Here is a 22815-nt window from a genome sequence, read left to right as displayed (position 1 = left end):
TACCTCTGAACAATCAATCTCCCCATTTTCCATCATACTCCCACTGCCATGGAGTCAATTGCAAGTCAGAGTGACCCTATATGACAGAGTAGAACTGCCCCATAAGGTTTCCAAGGCTGTAGATCTTAATTGAAGTAAACTGCCACATCTTTCTCCCATGGAGCGGCTGGTGGGTGGGAACCACTGACTTTCTGATGAGCAGCCAAGCAGTTTAACCATTGCACCATCGGGCTCCTCTGCTATAATAAGGGTGGCTATTTGACACACAACGTAGCAATAACATAGGCAAAGTCACTTGGTGTCATTCCTTCCCATGTAAACAGTGCAAACCTAAGAAGGAGAAAATATGCTTTGCTCTCATCTTTCAGTCTTATTCTTTCTCATACAGCAGCCAGCTGCCACAGTGAGAATGCAGGCGTTTGGTGATGCAGGCAGAGAAGGCAGGAAGCAGGAGCCTGGGCCACTGATTACTTCACAGAGCGCCTGTCACATCCTGCACTGTAACCTCTCGACTTGTTATAGGAGGAGATAAAATGATAAATGTCATACTTATTTTGGTTTTCCGGAGTGACTGGGGTGTTACCTATCTTAGGTGATAAGCCCCGCACAGGCCGGAGGCTGAGAGAGGCGAGCAGGGCCTGGCTGGACCACTGAAGCCAGCAGAGGGGTGGGGGCCGCAGAGAGGGCTGGTGGGCGGGCTTGGACAGGGCATCTGTGACAGAATATTCCTTCCTTCAGTTACAGGCTCCAGAGCAGTGAGTGTTTGGATGTGGATACCCCAGGGTAAATTGTGAAAATGCGGATTTTTATCTTGGTTTGCGTTTGTGATTCTCTATATCAAGCTCCCAGTTTATGCTGAAAATAACTATTGTATAAATAGGATGTGAGTTAAAACCAGAGAATGCTGTTAGAGAATGAATAACAGGTTGGATAATGCTTAAAGAGCAGCAACTGGTATACAATACGATCATGCGAGAGAGAAAACATTTACACAGAGACCAAGAAATAAAACAAGTGTCAGCTGGGTGGGGTGGAGGGGAGGAAAGAAACAGGAACAGACATGGGGGCTGCTCCTTAGAGAAAAGTGAATGATTTTCTGGTTTATTGGTTGATCGATTATTGTAAGGTTGAAAGAGAATGTTTCCAGATTCCTGGAAAGACTGTTGGTGTCGTGGATAGAGAGTGAAGGAAAAAAAAAAAAAAAGTAAAACTCTCAAGGGGAAGAAAGAAATGTTATTTACAAAATCAACAGGAAAAATACTGATCACATATTACCATGGTATAAGTGAAATCGAAGTTTTAAAAAAAATAAAGCATAACAAAAGAGTTTCAACTGCACATAACTAGAAATCAGTGATGCGTGATGAGTTCATTGACTTAAAGTGAAAAAATACATTCTTAAAATTCACTAATGTTTATATCAAATACAACTGTGTGGTTCTACAGAGGTGAACCCTTAACTTCATAGGTGAACCCTCAACCTAAGTGTTGGACCCCTGACACCATGGGGGAAGCCAGATTCACGTGTTCCAGCCTGGGCACGCCTGGATGCCTCTGGTGCTGTGGGATGAGGAGGCCCCTTCTTCTGTGACATTGTGGCCAGAGGAAGAGGCCTGTGGAGCTGCATGAAGAATGCAAGTGTGTGCTCTGGAAGGCTGGAGCAGGATCTGCCTTAAGTGCAAAGGCCCTCAGAGTGGAGCATGGCCTTGAGCCTGGAGGGAGGCCCTGTCCAGGGAAAGAGCTGAAGACCAGGAACCTGTCACTTCCTCCTTACTCACCACTGTCTCCTTCTTCCATTTCAGGTCCCAGGTGTGGCTCAGGGAGAGTTAGTGCAGCCTAGGCAGCTGGGGACCAAGGGCAACCTTACACATCCCGGCAATCACATGTAAGGATTTTAGCTGCTCTGACTGGTGTGTGGACAAAACATCATTCATCTGCCTCCAAACTGCCCAGTGGCTCTGCTTCCCCTGCCATTCCTCTTCTTGAAGTGGCTTCCTGGGCTTAGAGAGCACATTCACTTAGACTTTCAGAAGCTGAAGCCAGGAAATGGTGCGTATTACAGAGAACTGGGGTACTGTAACTCTAGGGGGTGAGACTGTTTTGAATTATTGGGGTAGTGTGTGCTTCAGGCCTTGAGGTTCCTCAGTGACCTAAATAGGTGACAGAGGAGACCATGGAACTCAGACCTAAGAGGCATCCTGCTTGCCCTGCTCCACTGTCACTGGGTCCTTCCTCTACACACGTGGATTTTCAAGCCTTGGATGCCTGGGGCCACCGTCCTTCTCTGACTCTAATCCATCATGGGGTTTTAACATCCCTGTCCTGGGCCTTGGTTCTCTGTGTTGAATGACAGAACCTCCTGACCAGAGTCTGAAGACGGAGCAGCTCTGGCTGAAGAGACTGAGCCCCAGATCCTCCAGAGCCATCCTTGTCCCTCCCTGCACACAGTTTTCGTGGCTTCCCGGAGGCACTAGAGCCTTTTCTGTGCAGTCCTATAACTGCAGCTCCACCTCTCACACGGTATGATGTGGTGGAAAACTGGGGAGAGAGTTGGTAGTGAAAGACCCTGACTGTTAATGGGGTCCTGGTGGGGCTTGATCCTCTCATGAACTCACCAGTAAAATGAGTCAAAGGACAGTGAGTCCAGCTGGATCATGTGTGGGGTCTCCAGATCCATCCTTCTTGGAGGGATGCTCTTCTTTGAGGCTTTCCGGTGTGTGGGAAGCATGTTTCCCCAGTTTGTGTCTTTATCCTCCCACCCATCTCTTCCTAGAGCTGGTAGTGAGTCCCTGTAATTTTCACTTGCTCTCCACAGTCTCGGATAACCAAAACCAAACCCGTTGCCATCGATTCCAACTCATAGGGACACTATAAGACAGAGTAGAGCTGCTCCATATGGTTGCCAGGAACCGCCCGGTGGATTTGATCTGCCAGGTTTTTGGTTAGCAGCCACCATACCTCTTAACCACTATACCACCAGACTGTCTCGAATGGGAAATTAAAAGTGTTCTGTTTTGCGAGACAAGCTCAGAATATGAGATAGTGTATTTTTAACTTTTTGAGTTTACAGTTTCCATTGGAAGAAAATTTCTAGTTCAGTTTGTTTCTACTGAGAATTTTTCAATTTAATGGATATAAACTTCTCAGACACTGAAAAATGCCTATTTTAGCAGATGTAAGAGTAAAAATTCAAAAGTAAAATACGTTATTTCTCCTACTTTGTTACACAAAAGGTGGCTTGGAATTTACACTTGCTGTTTAATTAACCCATTTCCCTGAAGTTTTTCTAGCAATAGATGGAGAGCTTAAATCTAATTTCTTGTAAATCTCATTAGTACTGTATACGGTTGATCTTTGTTTATTGTTTTGACCATACTGCCAAGAATGGATGCTTGATTGTGTCCAGTATTTCACTCTTATAAAGCTTGCTTTCGTGAATTTAACTGTAAATTTCTAAGATCCAGGTATCAAGTGTTGAGACATACAAGCCCTTCTGAACTAAGACAAGTTAAATCAAAATGAAGTTTTCACGTGACTGTAAAATTATTATGTGAAAATTGTATTTGTTTTTTGTTTTAAGCTGTTGTTTTGGTTTTATTGTCAACTGTATCATAAACTAGGACTGCATAAACAGTTCATTGTGTAGTTTAATAAGAATTTAAATCCCTGATAAGAAATAGACCTTGTCAGTTTTTATGGCCTCCCAGTGTCCCACCCTGCTGTCATCTACCTCCTGCTTGGAGATGATTGCTGTCTGCATTTGAGAAGTTTATTATTATTACAGTTATTATTTCTATTATTATAACTTCGACAGCCAAGTCTTTTTTGTAATAACGTTTCATGGTTTTCTTTTAATGAAGATTTACACAGCAAGTTAGGTTCCCATTGAAGAGTTTCTCCAAAAATTGTTCAGTGACATTGGTTACATTCTTCACGATTTGTGACTATTCTCAATATTTCTGTTCTGGGTTTTCCCTTTGCATCAGTCTAGTTTTCCTGCCCCCTTACATTCTTATCTTTGCTTTCAAACCAGTTGTTGACCATTGAGTCTCATATAGCTGATTTTTTTAATGGAGCACAGTACTCACAGGTGATGCTCTTTATTTTGTGAGCCAATATGTTATGTAGCTAAAAGGTGACCTCAGGCTGGTTTCAGTTCAAGGTTGAAAGAGTATCTCAGGGTAACATTCTTGGGGAATCCTCCAGTAAGTCTGTTTTATTTTTGTTGTTTAGGTTTTTGTTGTAATAATATGAGATTGTATTCCACATTTGTCTCCCGTTCTATCAGGGTCCATCTATTGTAACCCTGATCAGAATGGTCGGTAGTGGTAGCTAGGTATATCTCATCTAGTTGTTCTGGTCTCAGGGTAAACGAGGCTGTGGTTCACGTAGACTGTCTTGTGGACTAATTTCTTCTTTGAGTGTTTGGTATCCTTCGCTCTCTTTTGCTGTAGAGGAGTAGAGAACAATAATTGTATCTTAGATGGCGGCTCACAAGCTTTTAAGACTCCAGTCACTTCTCACCAAACTAGAATTTAGAACAGAAACTTTATGAAGTATATTATGCCAGTTGACAGAGATGTCCCACAACAGTATGGTCCTAATCCTTCAAACCCTGGAAACCAATCCCTTGGAGTGTTTAGTTACATCTAAAGAAGCATCGCTGAATGTGACACCCAAGTCTGAATCCGTAATGTCTGTGTTGTTTAGTTTTACCTCTTTTGAGCTTTCTGTAAATTCAGTTATACTTGTGTCTGAGTTCTTCTGTGACTTGTTTTCTTGAGAGTGCTTTTGAGTTTAATACGTCCTGGTGTCTGTCGGTCTAGTCTACCCATCTTGCTACGTATGCAAGCTACCATAGTATGAATGGGCCAGAATTTACCTACCCGTTGTAGAGCTTACAGGACTTGTGTGGTTCAGGCGTAACTCTTGCTCTTGTGAATGTTGCTGCTCGTATTCTCTTCATTCTCTTTGCAAACTCTTAAGTGTTCTTGCACAATCATTATCTAGTGAGGGGAAATCTCTGTGTTGCACATCATAGTCAAGTTCCGATATACTAAAAGAGCCGAGGTGTTTTACAAGTTTTGCCTCCCACAAAATATGCATATATATCTTATTTTTCCATCGGCTTATTGGAGCCCTGGTGGCGCAGTGGTTAAGAGCTCTACTGGTAATCAACAGGTCGGCAGTTCAGATCTACCGGCCTCTCCTTGAAAACCGTATGTGGCAGTTCTACTCTGTCCTATAGGGTGGCAGTGAGTCAGAATCGAATCAACGGCAATGGTTTTGTTTGTTTCTTTTATCTAATGAAGTAATGTTTGGTGTTCTAATCAGGGTATAAAATGATATCTTTGATTTTATTGTTCAAGTTCCCTACCCTACTTCACAACTGAAAACACTGTGCATATTTCCCATTGTTAACTTCTATCTCTGTGACTTTGTAGGATGATGCAGTGGTTGAGAGTTCTGCTGCTAACCAGAAGGTCAGCAGTTCGCATCCACCAGCTGCTCCTTGGAAACTTTATGGGGGCAGTTCTGCTCTGTTCTATGGGGTTGCTGTGAGTCACAATCGACTCGATGGCATCTGGTTTTGTTTTGTTTTTTGTAAACTTTGGAAAATTTCCCCCTAGTATGTAACTTCTTCTCACTCATTCTTGCTGCCCTTTGATGAATTGCTGTGAATTTTAATAATAGTTGAATTTCTCAGTTTTTTCTCTTATGTCTTGATCTTATTTAAGATTTTTCTCTATTCTGATGTTATAGGATCAGTTGCTTATAACTTCTGAAAGTGTTTTTACATTTTCATATTTAAAGTTTATCTACCTGGAATTGATTTTTGTATGTGGACTACATAGGAATACACTATTCTAATCAGATAATTATCTGATAAAGAACAAACATTTTCCTTCTACTTGATTCAGACTTACGGCAACACCATGTGTTTCAAAGTAGGACTTCACTCTACAGGATTTTCAGTGGCTAATTTATGGGAAGTAGAGTGCCAGACTTTTCTTCCAAGGTGCCTTTATCTTTCCTTCAACCTCCAGCCTTTCGCTTAATAAATCTGAGCACTTAATCGTTTACACAACCCAGGGACTCCAATTAGTTGATTCTGCACCACATATTAAATTGTGAGTGCTTTCTACCACTGTCCTGCAGAGCTTACTGTGTCAACTTTCTATAGATATTGGTGGACCTTTTCTGGGATGTTTATTTATTTTTGTTGATCTATTATGTATTCTTATGATAATACCATTCTTTCTCATATAGCTCCATTTATAAAATAAATATATGTGAATACAATTGTATATATGATATATGTGGACAAGCCCACGAGTCATTCTTTAGAATATCTTGGTTGTATGTGGATATTTACAATTACGTATACATTTTAAAATTGGTTAGAATTTTATGGAAATTCATTGGAAATAGTGATCTATTTGTGGAGAACAGTTGTCTAAGAGCGTGTACTATGTTTTCATTTATTTCAGTCTATTTGTGTGTCATTTAATAGTATTTCATAGTTTTTTCATTAGAAGCTCTCATTAACTGTACTATTTTTTGATACATTTTACTCTTACTAAAAATATATCTTTTTAAGATTACTCAACTGCTTGTTGCTACTGTATATAAATGAAATATTTAAAATAATCCTTACCTTGATATTTATTTTGTAATCTGAATACTGTCACCACTATAAATCATCTGTACTATTCTTGGAAGTTCTACATATCCAATTATTTAACCTAAAAACATAGATTGGGGTGTTTTTCCTTTTCAACATTCTTGTTTACCTTTTTTCTTTTTCTTTTTTGGTATGTATTGGGTACAGACTCTACGATAACACTGACTAGGAATGGAATAATGTCCTCGGTTTTTACCTGCTTTTGCTAGAAAAGTATTTACGTTTTCTGCAAGTATGTGCTTTGGTATACAGTTTTCGTATGTGCCCAATTTCATCATTTCTTATCTGAATTATGGCCAAAACTCTCTAACATGGCTTGCAACTTTTACATTTGCCCCCACACACAGATTCTTTAAGAGCTGTCATATTTTTCATCTTTGATCAAAGGTGTAAAATTGCTCTGCATTTTACTCAGATGAGAAGCCGGAGTCTTTTCAGGAGTCAGCACTTTCCCCAGAACATGATACGCCCATTGGCTCCAGTCACCTCTTCAAATTCTTCTACTGTTTTCTTTTCAGCATCTCACCCTGCTCTGGTCATGCTGGGGTTTGGGTCTCCCTAAAACATACCAGGCTCACTCTAACCTGCTGACCTGTGCTCTGGTGTTTTCTCCTCCTGGAACAGTCTATTCTCAGCTGTCCCTTCGGTAATTCCTTTGCATTTCTCAAGTCTTCGCTCTGATCATTGTTTTCAATAAATTCAATGAATTAGGCTATTATGGTCTCAGGGCAAATGACTGCCCCCCAAACTGCAGGGACACATAGGAACTCTGCTTCTGGGGTTCTACTCTGGAATGATTGTATCTGCCTATGTGTTCTTCCAGTTTGGGGGGCAATCCTTTTCCTATGACTTTAAACTCTTGGTTCAGTATGTTCAGCTTTTTCTTGAGGATAGGAGTGATGACTTCAACCTCTTGTCAGACCAAAACCTGAAATCTTCATTTGTGTTTTGTATCATTACTATTGTGTGTTTTCTTTACTTTTTTGATAGTATTTATTCATGCTGCTTTTATTCTTCCAGTGCCCTAGTGTACATGTTTACCATTTGCTAATGACCGTTTCATTTTGTGAATAACCAGTGTATCTTCCCTTTCCAGCCAGTGCAGGTCAGTGGCACTCTTTCACTGCTATATTCCTACACTGGAAGTTCTTAAAGTCAGTGAACATCTGAAATATATATATGAGTGTTTGCAGAATCATCACAGAGCAGTTCCAAGTTTTTAGAATTACAAATATATTTCTTTTTCCTTACCAACCCAGGTCTCACTAGGTTGTGTTTCATAAAATAACTATTTTACTTTTCCCTGCACTAACTCACTAAAAGTAAATATGCTTCTATTACTCATCTCCTGACCATGCTGCATTTTTCATAGATCTTATCACCACATGACATTATATTGTTGTTGTTAGTTGTTCTCTTAGTTTTCTGCTGCTTCTGTGAAAGAAATAGCACAGGTAGGTGGTTTTAACAAACAGAAATTTATTCATTCACACTTCAGGAAGCTAGAAGTCTGAATTCAGGGTGCCAGCTCCAGGGGAAGGATTTTTGTCTCTGTGGACTCTGGGGAAAATCCTTGGCTTCAGTCTTCCTCTGGTCCAGGAGCTTCTCAGTGTAAGGACCCTTGGTCCAAAGGATGTGCTCCACTCCTGGCTCTTGCTTGGTGGCAGGAGGTCCCCCTGCCACCGATGCTCATTTCTCTCTTTTATATCTCAAAAGAGGTTGACTCAAGATACAACCTAATCCTGTAGATTTCGTCCTGTTTCATTAACTGCCTCTAATCCTGTCATTAACATCTTAGAGGTTAGGATTTACAACACATACGTGATTATATCAGATTACAAATTGGAGGACATCCACACAATACTAGGAATCATCGCCAGGCAAATTGACACACATCCTTTTGAGACACAATTCCATCCGTAACAGTTGCTGTGGAGTCAATTCTGACTCACAGCGACCCCATGTGTGCAGAGCTCCATAGGATTTTCAAGTCTCTGATCTGTCAGAACAGATTACCAGAACTGTCTTCCAAGAAACCTCTGGGTGGCATTGAACCAACAGCCTTTTGATTAGCAGTCAAACGTTTACTATTTGTGCCACCCAGGGAACTTTATATTTAGTTTATTTGCTTTCCACACCCAAAGAAGTTACAATCTATGTGTATCTGGATATTTCTGGTTTGTTCAGTGCTGTATCTGCTTTCCCTGTGTGAAGTTGCCTCTGTGTCCATATTACCTAAAGAGTTTTAATGAAAGACCGAGCCAGGTGGACTAGTGCAGTGTAGTGAATTACTTAATATGGCCCTTCTAGCTATAGTCTTTGTAACTCCAACCAAATGATTGAGTGGGACCATGCTAATAAGGCATATGGAACCCTAAATGAGGGGATTGGTCAGTTTTACCATCCTGCTAGGCTTAAAATGAGCCATGCCAGAGGTGCGAAGAGAGGATCTCACCAGGACCAAAGAAGTATAAACAGGAGTGGGGAGTGCCTCTTGGACCTGGGATCCCTGTGACGCAGGAGACAGAGAGATAGTTGTAGCACCGAAGACAGAAAGATGTCCAGAAGCAGCAGCAGTGGAATGGAACAGCAGAGGCAGCAGAATCAGTAGGCTGGCAGAAGACCATTAAGAGACAGCATGGTGGTGTTCCCAGCCCACAGTGCAAGAAAGCTGAGTGCCTCCAGGCAGGAGGCTTGCAGGCGGGGTAGGGTGCCTACTGGCACTTGGTGGAGTTAAGTTTGCTGACCCAGAAAGCTAGAGCTGAGCACCTTCAGGCCTAGACTTCCTGGCAGACTGGGGTAGTTCAGGGTACTTACTTGAAGAGCTAAAATAGCTTTGTAACACTTGCCCGAGCAGGGCAGAGGACAAGAGACCAGAGAGAGGTGCGTGGGTGGGCAAGCTGAGAAGAGACTGTCATGATGGAAGAATTGTATCCTAAGCCTTCCTGAGGCTGAATTGTAACCAGTTACTTCCCTAATAAACCCCATAATCGTGAGTATTGTGTGTGAGTTCCATGTGGCCATTGCAATGAATTACCAAACTGAGAAGAGAAGTAGAAAATGCTTTGAGAGGGAAAGTTGGTATCGGAATTGGTAAAGATGGCAGGGAGAGGAGGCATGTCTGCCCTCTGCCTCATAGGAATCAGCCTTGGGCTGTTCTTGATTCTCATTCTACCTTGTGAAGTTATAGGTCAGACACTGCTTCTCCGCACAATTATTACAAAGGGCCTGAAGGGAAGTATTCTTGCCTGAGACACTGGGCTTTGCCAGGAGAAGGAGATCCAGGTTGTCTGAATTGAAGAGGATGTTTCCTTTGTCTCCTGTCCCCATTACCCAGCAGGCTGTAGATCATGCATGTAATTGAGGATTAACAGCCAGAATAACAAGAAAACTGTAGGCATATGCACAGAAATGTAGTTGTCAGGAATTTAGTCTTTGGCATATTGACCTGCATTCTCACCCTGGCTCAGCAACATACCATTTGGTTAACATTGACTAAGTGATAAATTGATCGTAATTTTCCATATGATAACACATTTGAAGCAATATCTACTTAGGAGGGACATGAGGAATAATGAACTAGTGTGCTGAAAGTTTTTTGCAGATCCCTTGAAATATTTTAATTGCTCAATAAATGCAACATTTTATCACGAATGTGTTATAGGAAGTAAGAGTTTTCCTTGGCTTTAAAATATGTAATGTGCTGCACTGCGGTGGACAAGACTTTTGAATATGGCGCTGGATCAAAGACTGTTGTGACAGTATCTTACCAGGATTCATTAGCAGTGACCTAGATAGCTCATTTCACCCCGTAGCCTATCTGTTCTACAGTTGTCACCTGTTTAGTAAAATTGTACCATCAGAAGTGCTGTGTAGCTGCTTTTTGTATCATCATTACATGTAGGGAGCTAAATGGTTGATGCTATTTTATGTATGCCAGTCCTGCATCCCAGACAATGTCAGTGGTCAGGGTTCAGGTGATCATGCTTGTGTGCCTTCCAAGGGCTGCAAAAGTGAGAAAATTTTGGAGTGGATCGTCCACAGGGTTGGTGTGTAAGTAGCTGTTTCCTAGGATGCGTGAGTAGTGTAGTAGCTAAATCCCCTGCACATCAGTGGACTTACTAGAAAATGTGACTCTTAACCTCTTGTTCATGGTCAGCAAACACAAGGGCATGCTATTCTGATTTTTCAAAGATTAGGCTTTTTGTCATAACATTTGTATGTAGGTGTCTGGGTTTGATTTGTTGAAGGGAGGGTTACTCATAATTGCTGTCCAGTAGCTTTGGGCCTCAAAGTTTGAAAATTTCATATCTAGTTTCTCTTGTTTCCTGTGTCTCAGCTGATCTCCGTTTACCTTTGCAATACCCTTGCCTGTCTCCATGAAGGGACAGAGTGCATGACAGTGCACTTGCAGAGTTATTGAAAAGTAGGTGAGAGACCTGTAAAAATTTGCAGTTCCTAAATTTGCAGTTCCTCAAAATAATACTTTCTTTTTAGGTGGTGGTCTTGTCAGCCCTTGATCACGTGGAGTTCTTTAAGAAAACATGAGAAGCTTTGGGCCTTGAGTTGGGTTACCCCTTCGTATAGGCCACTGGAGCCCCCATGGCTGCTGAAGGGCAAAAGGAAACACTGCCAGCCTTCCAGTCTTCCCCAGTTCTTAACATTTCATCCTACTTTCACTCTGTGTTTCATGTTTTGTTAAATAGTCTGCAGGGTCCTTGCAAGGAGGTGAACTTCTTTTTATTTCACAAGGAAGAGATGATCCGAATACAGAAATAAGGTGTTCACTGTGGAGCATTTGTCCAATTGATGCTATGTATTCTGACCATTCTAGACCATAAAAGTAGAGAGGAGGGAGACTACAACTGGTCACAGTCAGACCGTGGAGAGAGAAGTTCATTGTGTTGAAAGGATTGTTAAGTCTAGGAGACAGGGTGCAGTCCATGAGGAAGTCAATGTAGACAGTGAAGGGATGAGGCGGATGGCTAACCCCTAGAGTAGACCTTAGTAGAACACAAAACTTGCATCAAATCCCCATGAAATGTCAGCTCTCCAGGACTGTCAGCTTTACCCTTCCTTTCACACACATTGGAGTACATGGTATCTGCTGAACCAGAATATATGATAATTTTTAGGACTCAGTGGTTGTTGAGGATGTGGCTGTGGACTTTACACAGGAAGAGTGGGCATTGCTGGATCTTTCTCAGAGGCAACTCTACAGAGATGTGATGATGGAAATCTTCAGAAGCCTGGCCTCAGTAGGTATGGATTAAAAAAACAAACCCATTGCCTTCGAGTCGATTTTGACTCTTAGCGACCCTGTACGACAGAGTAGAACTGCGCCATAGGGTTTCCAAGGAGTTCCTGGTGGATTCGAACTGCCGACCTTTTGGTTCGCAGCCACAGCTGTTACTTCATTTTTAATATTTTGTGACCAAATATGTCTTTCCCATCAATATTACTGCACTGTGTGGCAGAAGAATGGGAAAACATTGTTAAATAAGACAAATATGGTCACTTGCTCTCTGGAACAAGCATATCTTGGTTTTCCATGAATACAGAGCTCTGTATTAAACTGACTTCTCATTTCAATTGTGGTTAAAAGTCTTAAGGCTGTTTAAATGTTGTAAATGTGAGTGTTGACTTCAGGGGTTTCTTTGGTGCCCAGAGAGAATATTTGTGGTCTGGAACCATGTAAATAGTCTTACTTTGTTTATTACAAATTTGACATGATGATTTTGCTACAAATGAATTCACACCTGCCAATCACCAGAGAGCTTGAGGACCAAAGTCTTGGCTGAGTCAGGAAAGTGTTCATTGCTCCTCCCTGTCTTCCTTAATGGTAAGCCTTTCTCCATGATCACCACATCAGCTACACCCAAGTGTTCTCCCAGAGTAGCAAGAGGAAGACCTGAGGAGAGTGCAGATAGCACTTGTCCAGGACCACTGTGTCAGGAGCACCAGGAGGCAAGAATCGTTTGAAGGACTGGGCCTGCATGGAGGGAATGAGATTTGAAAAAATCAATTAGAAAAAGTCTCTTTTGGGTTGAAGAGTTTGTGCTTCACAGATACCTGAGCTTGCTTTTTTGACTTTCATCAATCCTAACACACGTGGTTCATGGAGAAAGACTGTCCTCTTTTCATGTTTCACATACATTGTGTCCAATACCTTTCTACTTTGGTCTTCTAATTACACCCTATTTATATCCCCATCACTTTCAATCTTCATGGAAGTTATCTACTAGTAAGTTTCTTTCTCAACATTGCCAAAGTGTGGAAATAGCAAAATGTGTCAGAAGCTTTCTTTGCTCACAGCTACCTTTTCCCTCTGAGTATTTTCTCTTTTTTTTTTTTCATGTTGTGAACCTCACCTTAAATCATTGGGTCAGCTTCTCAAAACCTTAGTGACGGAGACAAGCTATCCACTGAAAATATAATAGTACGATTCATGAAAAATGACACCTGGTTCTCGATGGTAGGAGAAATCTGTGAATTGCCTGGCACTGAAGATCAGAATAACAACCAGAAAACACATGTGAGGTGAGTGTCATTTACGTGAGAGACAGCAGTGTTTCAGGAGAGTCTTCAGAAGGTATAATGACATTAAAATATTTATATGCCTGAGGACCCGAGGTGGAACAACTGGTAAGGCACTCGATTGCTAACAAAAAGATTGGCAATTCGAACCTATTCAGTGGCTCTGTGGGAGAAACACCTGGCAATCTGCTTCGGTAATAATTACAGCCAAGAAAACCCTATGGAGCTGTTTTCTGCCACATGGGGTCACTATGAACTGGAATTAACTCAGCAGCACTGAAACAACAAGTATACACACGCACACATACATATGCGTGTACACACACGTATGTATGGAAACCCATTACTGTCGAGTCTATTCCGACTCATAGCAACTCTGTAGGACAGAATAGAACTGCCCCATAGGGTTTCCAAGGCTGTAATCTTTAAGGAAGCGGACTGCTGCATCTTCCTCCCATGTAGCTGGTTTTGGGTTCAAACTGCCAACCTTCAGGTAGTAGCCAAGTGCTTAACCACTGCCCCAGCAGAGTTCCTGAGTTTTTATGGCTATATGTGTGTAACATATGTATGTATGTGTATATGTACGTATGCATGCGTGCATGTATGTATACGCACACACATACACAGTCCTCACGTTTCGATATGGTTAACTTCAAAAGACCAGATAGTTCTGCGAAAATCGGCATCACGTGAAGATGAAGGATATTTTGTTTTTGTTTTCAGACCATCCATTTGTCCAGTTTTTTTATCTAGAAAATATGTTCATAGACATAACAGCTAAGATTTGCTTGTGTATTCATTAATGTGATGAGTCATTTATGGATTATTCCTTTGTGGGGAAAGAAGGTTGAAGGAGACAAAGCTGAGTAAACCCAGGCTGTGTGCCTGGAGGACCCACAGCTTCACCACTTCCCCTTCCTCCTGTGCTACATTAGAGCTCCCTTCGTGAAGCCACGTCCAGGGCTCCAGTCCCACCCCTACAAGCCCTGCGTTCTAGATCCCAGAGTGTATTCTCTCCTGGCCTGGTGAGTCACTAAGGCTCGGGAATTTTGTGAGGGAGCTGTGAGCCTTGCTATGCAACCAGGCCCACCAAGGTGGAGGCTTCAGGCCCAGTTCACATCACTTTGGGATGTCATTAAACTCGCAAGCTTTTCTTCCAAACACCCTCTCCATTGCACTTTTTTTCCTACCTTTCCCCCCCACAGAAATTTTGAGTTGCAGGGCCTCAGGTCGCATAGGAGGTAGGAACCCAGAAAGAGGTGCCTGCTGGCTGAGCAGTGCCTGTGCATCCACCTGGATGCTGTGATCTCAGAGGAGCCTGGCCCTGCCCAGCAGCTGGATATGGCAACCCTGCCAGCAGGAGGGACCGGAGGGTGTGGGTTAGTACTGCCCAGGTCTCTGATGTCATTCTGAGACCCTCATTAATATGCAAAACGATCAGTAGATTTTTTTTTCTATTGTTGCAAATGAGAAATCTCAGATAATGAGATAGTTGATAAGGAGTAGGGATTTCTGTGTGCACATCTCAAACCTGTTGCTGTCTTGTCTTTTCCAACTCTTGGCAGTGCTGCTGGGTGGTTTTGAATGACTAGCCTTTTGGTCACACATGGTCACTAAGCTGGAATCAACAGCACTTAAGAAGAACAATTATATATACATACATACACACTCACACACACACTCATACGTATGGCAGTACAGACTTGTGCCATCCAGTTATCTTATATATGTATAAAAAACAGCACTAGTATTGTGTGTTCACAGAATTTTCACAGGACAAAATTTTCATAAATGTGAGTCAGATATTTAATATTTGAAACATTTCACATAAATACAATCGTTAGATAGCACCATATTTTAGAAACAGTAAAAACAATGGTACAATGTCTGCTAGATTATTTAACTTATGAAACATGAGAGTTCAGAGTAAAAGAAACATGTTTGATGTGTATTGTAATGGTGTAATAGTAACAAATTTGTGTCCAACATCATGCTGCCTATTTTTAACAGGAGGCGTATGTTAGAGAACCTCTGTGAAAGTAATGAAGACAATCATTGTGGACAGACCTTCAGCCAGATTCCAAATCTTTCTGTGCTCAAAAGAACTCCTATGGAAACACATCTCTCTGAAAGCCTTGAGTGTGGAAAATCCTTGATGAATCATTCATCACTTAAGCATCATAACAAATCTCCCTCTGGATGCAGTGCCTGTCAGTGTAAGGAATGTGGAGAAGCCTGCAGTTGTCCCTCTTACCTCAGCACTGCAGTGAGAACTCTTACTGGACAGAAATCCTATGAATGTAAAAAATGTGGCAAAGCCTTTAGTTACTCCTCACACCTCACTTCACATATAAGAACTCACAGTGGTGAGAGGCCTTATGAATGTAAGGATTGTGGCAAAGCCTTTAGTCAGTCCTCACACCTCACTTCACATATAAGAACTCACAGTGGTGAGAAGCCTTATGAATGTAAGGAATGTGGGAAAGCCTTTAGTCGGTCCTCAAACCTCACTTCACATGTAAGAACTCACAGTGGTGAGAAGCCTTATGAATGTAAGGAATGTGGCAAAGCCTTTAGTCGGTCCTCACACCTCACTTCACATATGAGAAGTCACAGTGGTGAGAGGCCTTATGAATGTATGGAATGTGGGAAAGCCTTTTGTCGCTCCTCGCACCTCACTTCACATGTAAGAACTCACAGTGGTGAGAGGCCATATGAATGTAGGGAATGTGGCAAAACCTATTGTTACTCGTCAAACTACATTATCCATATGAGAACTCACAGTGGTGAGAGGCCTTATGAATGTAAGGAATGTGGGAAAGCCTTTCGTGGGTCCTCATACCTCACTTCACATATGAGAAGTCACAGTGGTGAGAGGCCTTATGAATGTAAGGAATGTGGCAAAGCCTATAGTTACTCCTCACACCTCAGTGCACATATGAGAACTCACTGTGGAGAAACACCTTACAAAAATATGGAATGTGGCAAAGCCCTTTGTTACTCTTTAGACTACACTAAACATACGATAACTCACAGTGGTGAGAGGCCTTATGAATGTAAGCAATGTGGCAAAGCCTTTCGTCGGTCCTCGCACTTCACTGCACATATGAGAACTCACAGTGGTGAAAGGCCTTATGCATGTAAGGAATGCAGCAAAGCCTTTTGTCAGTTCTCACAGCTCACTAGACATATAAGAATTCACAGTGGAGAGAGGCCTTCAGTAAGGAATGTGGGAAAACCTTTAGTTATTCCTTATTCCTCACTGCATACATAAGGAATCACCCTGGAGACAAATATGTTGAATATACAGAATGTGGGAAATTTTGTTGTGATTCCTCAAACCTCAGTAATCATATAAAAATTCTTGGCTTAGAGATGCTTTATAAATGTAAGCAGTTTGTCCATGTAAATGAATTATGATGAAGAAACAACCGATGGTTAATTGCAGACATTCACTTCACCCTTTAAGCCCCTACAAATAAGGTCAGTTTCCTACCAGAACAACCCAGATCTTCATTGTCCCTCAAAACAAATGAAAATTTCTCCAGTTGTCCATTAATTATCTGACTGTTGGGTTTTTTGAAGTTAGGATCCAAACCATATTTCCACATTAACTTTTTATTTCTAGATCTGCTTAATCTGTCTTACACAGAACATTCTTCTGCTTGTCTTGTAAATGTTAAAATGTTCAGAATTCTGAATACAGTCAAAGCTATGACAGCCAGCACCCATGTAAGTCAGAAACCGGTCAGAGAAGAAAAACTCATTGGGTGTTTATGATGTAGGATTCTTAATAGAGAGCAAAAGGAAAGTGATAAGTACCCAGTAAAAGGTGGAAAATACACAAGACCTGGTAAAACAAGACACTCCCATCACATTCCGGCTCTCACAGGTTTTACCCTATTTGTGTTACTATGATTTTGTTTAATTAGTCTTATGTATTTTTTGTAATACAGACATTGAGTCTTGCACAGTTCTAATAGAAATTTAATGCACGTAAAAGACGTAATTTAAAATATTTTAGCAGCCATATTAGATACATAAATATATAAATGTGAAATTTTTAATGAAGAATCTTATTTAACCTAATATGTCCATTTATTGTCAAGGTAAAAATTATGAATGAAACTAAGCAATATGAATTTATTTATGAGACATTTTATATTTCCTTTTTTTGTACTCCATTTTCTAGAATCCAGAAGCAGCACGTTTCATAAACGTTATTGTTGAAAAGTAGACTTACAATTCCAGCTTGCTCCAAACATACTGAATCAAGTTTATTTATATATTTAAGTTAATAAAAATTAGAGTTTATTCAGTTTCTTAGTTTCACCAATCAGATTGTTGATACAACCTTATTAGTGTTTTAGTGCAAAAGAAGTCCCTGGATTACTTTGTACTTTCCTGTTCCAGATACGGAATCAACCCTTTCTTCCCAAACCTCTGGTTCCTTTTAAAAACCAAGGTGTGTGAAATACATGGGCTCGGTGATAAACCAGAACCTGTTCCCATTGAGTCAGTTTTGTCTCGGCATTTCAGTGAGTATAGAAAATACATTATTTCTTACATCATAAATTCATGCTTATTCCTAATAACAAATTTAAGGTTATCTACGTATTTATATAAATAAATATGTAAATGTATAAATTATATACGTATTACATATAAGAAATGGTGTCAGACAATGTTAAATATGCAAAATTGTGCTGGACAGTGTTAAATAGGGAAACTAGACTTTATTCAGCCTGTTGAAATAGGAAAGAGTCTTCAGGATAAATCTCAATTCAGCTCCAAAGGGTAAGATGAGGTAAGAGGTTTTTTATGACTTCTGGGTGTCATGGGGCACTGGAAAGTTACTTGTTTGAAGTTGGCAAGCAAAAACATGGCAGGAAGATGGGTTTCAAGCAAGAAATGTAATGGTTTTCAGAAATGTTTGCTCACAGCTGATTTATTAGGTTAAAGCAAGGAAGATTACCGGGATAAAAGTTAATGGGCAATTGTCACTTTCTGTTATTTTATATTTGCATTTCTTCTAATAAAAACCTTGGTTCCTAATAATATGCAAATAGTTTCAGTGTCATAATACTAATAGAACTGACTGAAAGCTTACTTTCTCAATTACTGAGTTTTTTGCCTTTGTTTTTCTACATACTGATTATACATTTACATTAAGGATATTAACACAAGGTTATTGTGCTTAAAAATTGGCTTGAGCACAAACTCTCCTGTGCATGGTTATGTGATCAGTTTGTTACTGTTTCCTGCCATCGAGTTGGCTCCAGCTCTTGGTGACCTTATTTATCTTGTTGTGTGCCATGGAGTCGATTCGAATTCCTAGCAACTCCATGTGACAGAGTAGAATTGCCCCATAGGGCTTTCTTGGCTGTAATCTTTACAGAAGCAGATTGCCAGGTCTTTCTCCCATGAAGCTGCTGGGTGAGTTTGAACTGTGAACGAATTGGTTAGTAGCCAAGTGCTAAACCATTGCACCTCCAGGGCTCCTTGACCTCCTACATAACAGGACAAAATGTTGCCCAGTTCTGCACCATCTTCATGATCATTGCTGTGTTTGAGTAGTATCAACCCAGAGGGCTCATCTTTCAGTACAGTATCAGACAGTGTTCTGTTGTGATCCATAAGATTTTCATTGACTGATTTTCTCAAGTAGATTGCCAGGTCTTTCTTCCTATGCTGTTGAAGTCTGTAAGCTTCACTAATGCTTGTCCACCATGGGTGACCCTCCTGGTATTTGAAGTACTGCTGGTATAGCTTCCTGTATCAGCAACATGCCAGCCATCACAGTATGTCAAACTCCCAGATGGGCAGTGGCAGTTTGATATGTTATTACGTTTACTTGTTTTTGTGTACATTTAATGTTAAGGATTGCTTTTATTTGGAATTATTCCTTTAACATATAAAAATTTCATATTGTCCAAAACTGAAGACTATATGAAGAGCTGTATCCAGAAGGCTGACTTCCGCCGACACTGTTCTGTTAATATCAACACCAGTTACTAACCATTTCCGTTTTGTTTCCTGTGTAACCTTCCAATGTTTCTCAGAAATATCCCTCCTCCAGAATACAGAAATACATACATGAGTGTATGTTAGTTATTTATCATGTTTTCTTCACATAAATATGTACTTCTTTCCACTTAATATATACTGGACATCACTCTAGTTTCATAGTATACAGGAGACCAAGCATAGGCGTTGGCAATAGCTGTGCCCGTGTGTGGTGGAGCCCAGGAGGGCTTTTGGACACTATCCTTCTGTCTCAGAATGTCCTTGGTCAATGTTGTTGTGTGCTGTCGAGTCCATTCCAACTCAGTGACCATATAGGATAGAGTAGAACTGCACCATAGGGTTTCCTAGGCTGCAATCTTTACGGGAAGAGATCTCCAGGCGTTTTCTCCTGTAGCATTAGGTGTTTTCTAACCGCTGACGTTTCAGTTAGCAGCAGAGTGCTTAACCACCACGCCAATGGGGCTCCTTCCTTGGGACAATAACCATGTTTAAATATCCTGTTATTTCACCTAATAGTACCTTGTTAGGCAGTGCTTATCAAGTGGTGAACAAAATAACCAAACTTCAAAATCTTTGTTTCTTTTTACACATAGATGGAAAATGTTCAGTTTTAAACATATGGTTCAGATGTTTAACTTTAAGGTCAACGATACAATTTCTAGCCCTTTAAGGCCCTATTTACGGACAAGTACTTTACGGGCCTAGTCTCTGAAGGAACACTGGTGGTGCAATGGTTAAAGCACTCAGCTGCTAACTGAATGGTCGGCAGTTGGAACCCGCCAGCTGCTGTGGGGTAGAATGCTGGCACAGTCTGCCTCCGTAAAGATTTACAGCCTTGGAAACCCTATGGAGCAATTATGCTCTGCCCTTATTGTCCCTGTGACTCAGAATTAATGGCAGTGGGTTTGGTTTTTGTTTTGGTTTAGTCTCTTTGAGCCCCCACCCATCTGTCCCTTTGTTGTACTGTGGTGGGTTACATGTTGCTGTGATGTCTGGAATCTGTGTCATCAGTATTTCAACTACCAGCAGGGACACCCAGGTGGACAGGTTTCAGCAGGGGTTCCAGACTAAGACAGACTAGGAAGAAATGCCTGGCAATCTACTTCTAAAATTAGGCAATGATATCCTTATGGATCAGAATAGGATATTGCCTGACAGGAATGAAACATGCCAATGATCACGAAGATAGCACAGGACTGAGCAACTTTGCACTCTTATACATAGGATCTCCATGAGGTGGAGCATAATGGGCAGCTAATTACAAAGTCTTTGTGAGAGGCACAGACAGAAGGGGTTGGGAATTCTCAGCCACAGACCTGCAGTTCTGTGTGACTCCACTAAATGGTGCTGATGATCCTCCTAACCCTCCTTAAATCCTTCTGTGTCTAAGCAGGTGTTTTTCTCATGGAGTGTCTGGAGAGGGCACAAAGAGGGAGACATTGAGATTTTTTAAATCTCTGTTTTGGGATGCCTAAATGTAGCAGTGGAGCCCTGGTGGCGCAATGGTTAAGAGCCCAGCTGCTCAGCAAAAAGCAGTTTGACTCCACCAGCCCCTCCTTAGAACCCTGCGGGGCAGTTCTACTCTGTCCTGCAGGGTTGCTGAGTGGGAATTGGCAACAGGTTTTTGGTTTTTTTGAATGTAGTAATAATAACAACCTCAAGGTAGTATCAAATTGGTCTCTTCTCTGCCACTACAGTGGAGACTTTCAGTTTTAAACCCAGGGTTCTGCTTGTGCAGATTTAAGAGTCAAACCCCACCTTGATCTGATAGGACCCATTTCTTGGCGGGTGATTTAAAGCAATGCAGTGACCCTCATTTTTAAATAACCTGGATTAGATTGTTTACACTGGCGTCTGGATAAAAGGTTCCCTGACCTCTAGGGGTCGTGAGGTCTTTGCCCATGGAGAGAGGAGGGGACAAGGACCGCAGAGGTTTCCTAGTGGGTGAGATGTGAGTCCTGGACCCCTTTTCCCTAGCAGCTGCTTAGTCCCCTTTTTACCTAGGGACCCTTGTATTTACCCTGGCAGAAACCTTATTGGGTCAAGTTCTTGCCAACCCCTTAACTATGTGAACATAAGCAAGTTGCTGGACTTGGCTTTCCCTCTATTTCCTCAGTTGTCAAAATGAATAATGTCTTTCGCCTGACACATGGATCACCCCAAATCTAAGACACTGCTGACTGGGGCCACCTCTCAGTCCTGCTCCCAGGCCGCCCCCAGGTGATGCCCCTCCCCATATGACATCTGTGCTCTCAGCCTGTAGGGCCAGATGTTGGGACACTCAGGCCTCTAGATGTTCACTTGCACTGGGTCCAGTGGAGCAGCCTGAGGGGGGCAGGGTGGTTATTGTTTGGGGAAGACATGGGCTCGCACGCCTATCACGTTAAAGGGCCCCCTCCTCATCAGGGTAAGTGACCCTCCTGAAAACGCCATCCTACAACCACTGCTTACCTAGTATTGGAGTTTCTCCTGAAAGTAAGACTAGTTCCATAGTGATGCCATTTTTGTGAGGACTGCCTGGAATCTGGCCCACATCAGGTCCGCATGGAAGTCCTACTGCCCCAATGTCTGATCCACACTGGCCTTATACACAGTGCACAAGCCTCCACCTTCCTCCATCTCCCGGCCTCCATGCTGCAGATGCTCTTTCCCAGGCTTCTGATACACTCTCCTTTGTAAACACTGTGACCTCTCTGGAAGATGGAGGAATTATGTCCCTTGACCCTTACACAGGAGAGTCAAGGATTTTCTTTTTCCCTGAACCTGTCTGGCATTTAATTTGCGTTTCAATTTTCAAATTCAGAATGTATTGAATTGTTAAAAATCACTTCTGTTCTCTGGCATTCCTGTGTAGTACTTCATTGGCTTAAACATCTGACAGGAAAGGACTTAGAACCCACTCCTACCCTGGTGGGTGGTGTCTCATGGCCTGTTTTCTGATTACCCAGGTCACGGAATAATGAGCCCACCACACGGCTCTTCCTTCGTTGTCAGCATTGCACATAGGGACTGACTTCTTAGGAAGACAGATAAGAATCTGGCTCCTGGGAACCACCCCATCTCCCCACTTCTTTAATACAGTTATGTCACAAGTCTACTGCTTCCACCTCTGCACTTGAGGTAACACCTCTGACCACCACTTCGGCCCCCACCTGCCCCCAGCCTTGGACAGATGAGTGTCCACTTTTGCAGCGTGCACTCCAGTGACCAGGAGGTGAGGTGAGCAAGACACCTAAATCACAATATCTAAAAGGGCTCAAAAACCTCAGTCATCAAGATAAATCTTATTCTAATACAGCATGCTAAAAATCTGAAGTAATGCAAAAAGTCCAAGATGAACAAAGCAGCAATATTTTAAACAAGGAGAGGGTCAGTGCTTGAGTTTTGTCTTTGCCTCATGTCCCCCGAGGCCCTGGACTCACCTGGGGACATTTGCGTCCTGCTGTGTATCTTCAGATTCAGGAAGATCTTCCAACTTGGTGGCAGAGATACCACCTCCAGGAGTGAAGCAGTGGTCATGACCAGTCTCTGTGGTGTGCCACCCAAAGGGGCTATTCAAGTCCAGC

The 22815-nt window shown here is 41.8% G+C and overlaps 1 protein-coding gene across 1 annotated transcript; it reads left to right on the top strand.

The window, feature by feature from the left end:
* Positions 1-1811: 1811 nt before the first annotated feature.
* LOC101354606 (zinc finger protein 699-like) lies at positions 1812-16580 on the top strand. Its single transcript, XM_023738647.1, has 5 exons — positions 1812-2049; positions 11821-11947; positions 13075-13225; positions 15191-16152; positions 16231-16580. The coding sequence occupies exons 1-5, from the start codon at positions 2047-2049 to the stop codon at positions 16494-16496; spliced, it is 1509 nt and encodes a 502-aa protein (XP_023594415.1). The 5' UTR covers positions 1812-2046; the 3' UTR covers positions 16497-16580.
* Positions 16581-22815: the final 6235 nt, after the last annotated feature.

This window comes from Trichechus manatus, unplaced genomic scaffold (genome assembly GCF_000243295.1).
Source record: "Trichechus manatus latirostris isolate Lorelei unplaced genomic scaffold, TriManLat1.0 scaffold00120, whole genome shotgun sequence".
NCBI lineage: Eukaryota > Metazoa > Chordata > Mammalia > Sirenia > Trichechidae > Trichechus > Trichechus manatus.
This window is presented reverse-complemented; position numbering and strand designations above follow the sequence as displayed.

Coding starts and splice junctions, on each gene's coding strand:
- LOC101354606 (XM_023738647.1), top strand. Junction 11,948..13,074: donor CAGAAGCCTGGCCTCAGTAG/GTATGGATTAAA, acceptor TCATTGGGTCAG/CTTCTCAAAACCTTAGTGAC. Junction 16,153..16,230: donor TAGTTACTCCTCACACCTCA/GTGCACATATGA, acceptor GTTACTCTTTAG/ACTACACTAAACATACGATA.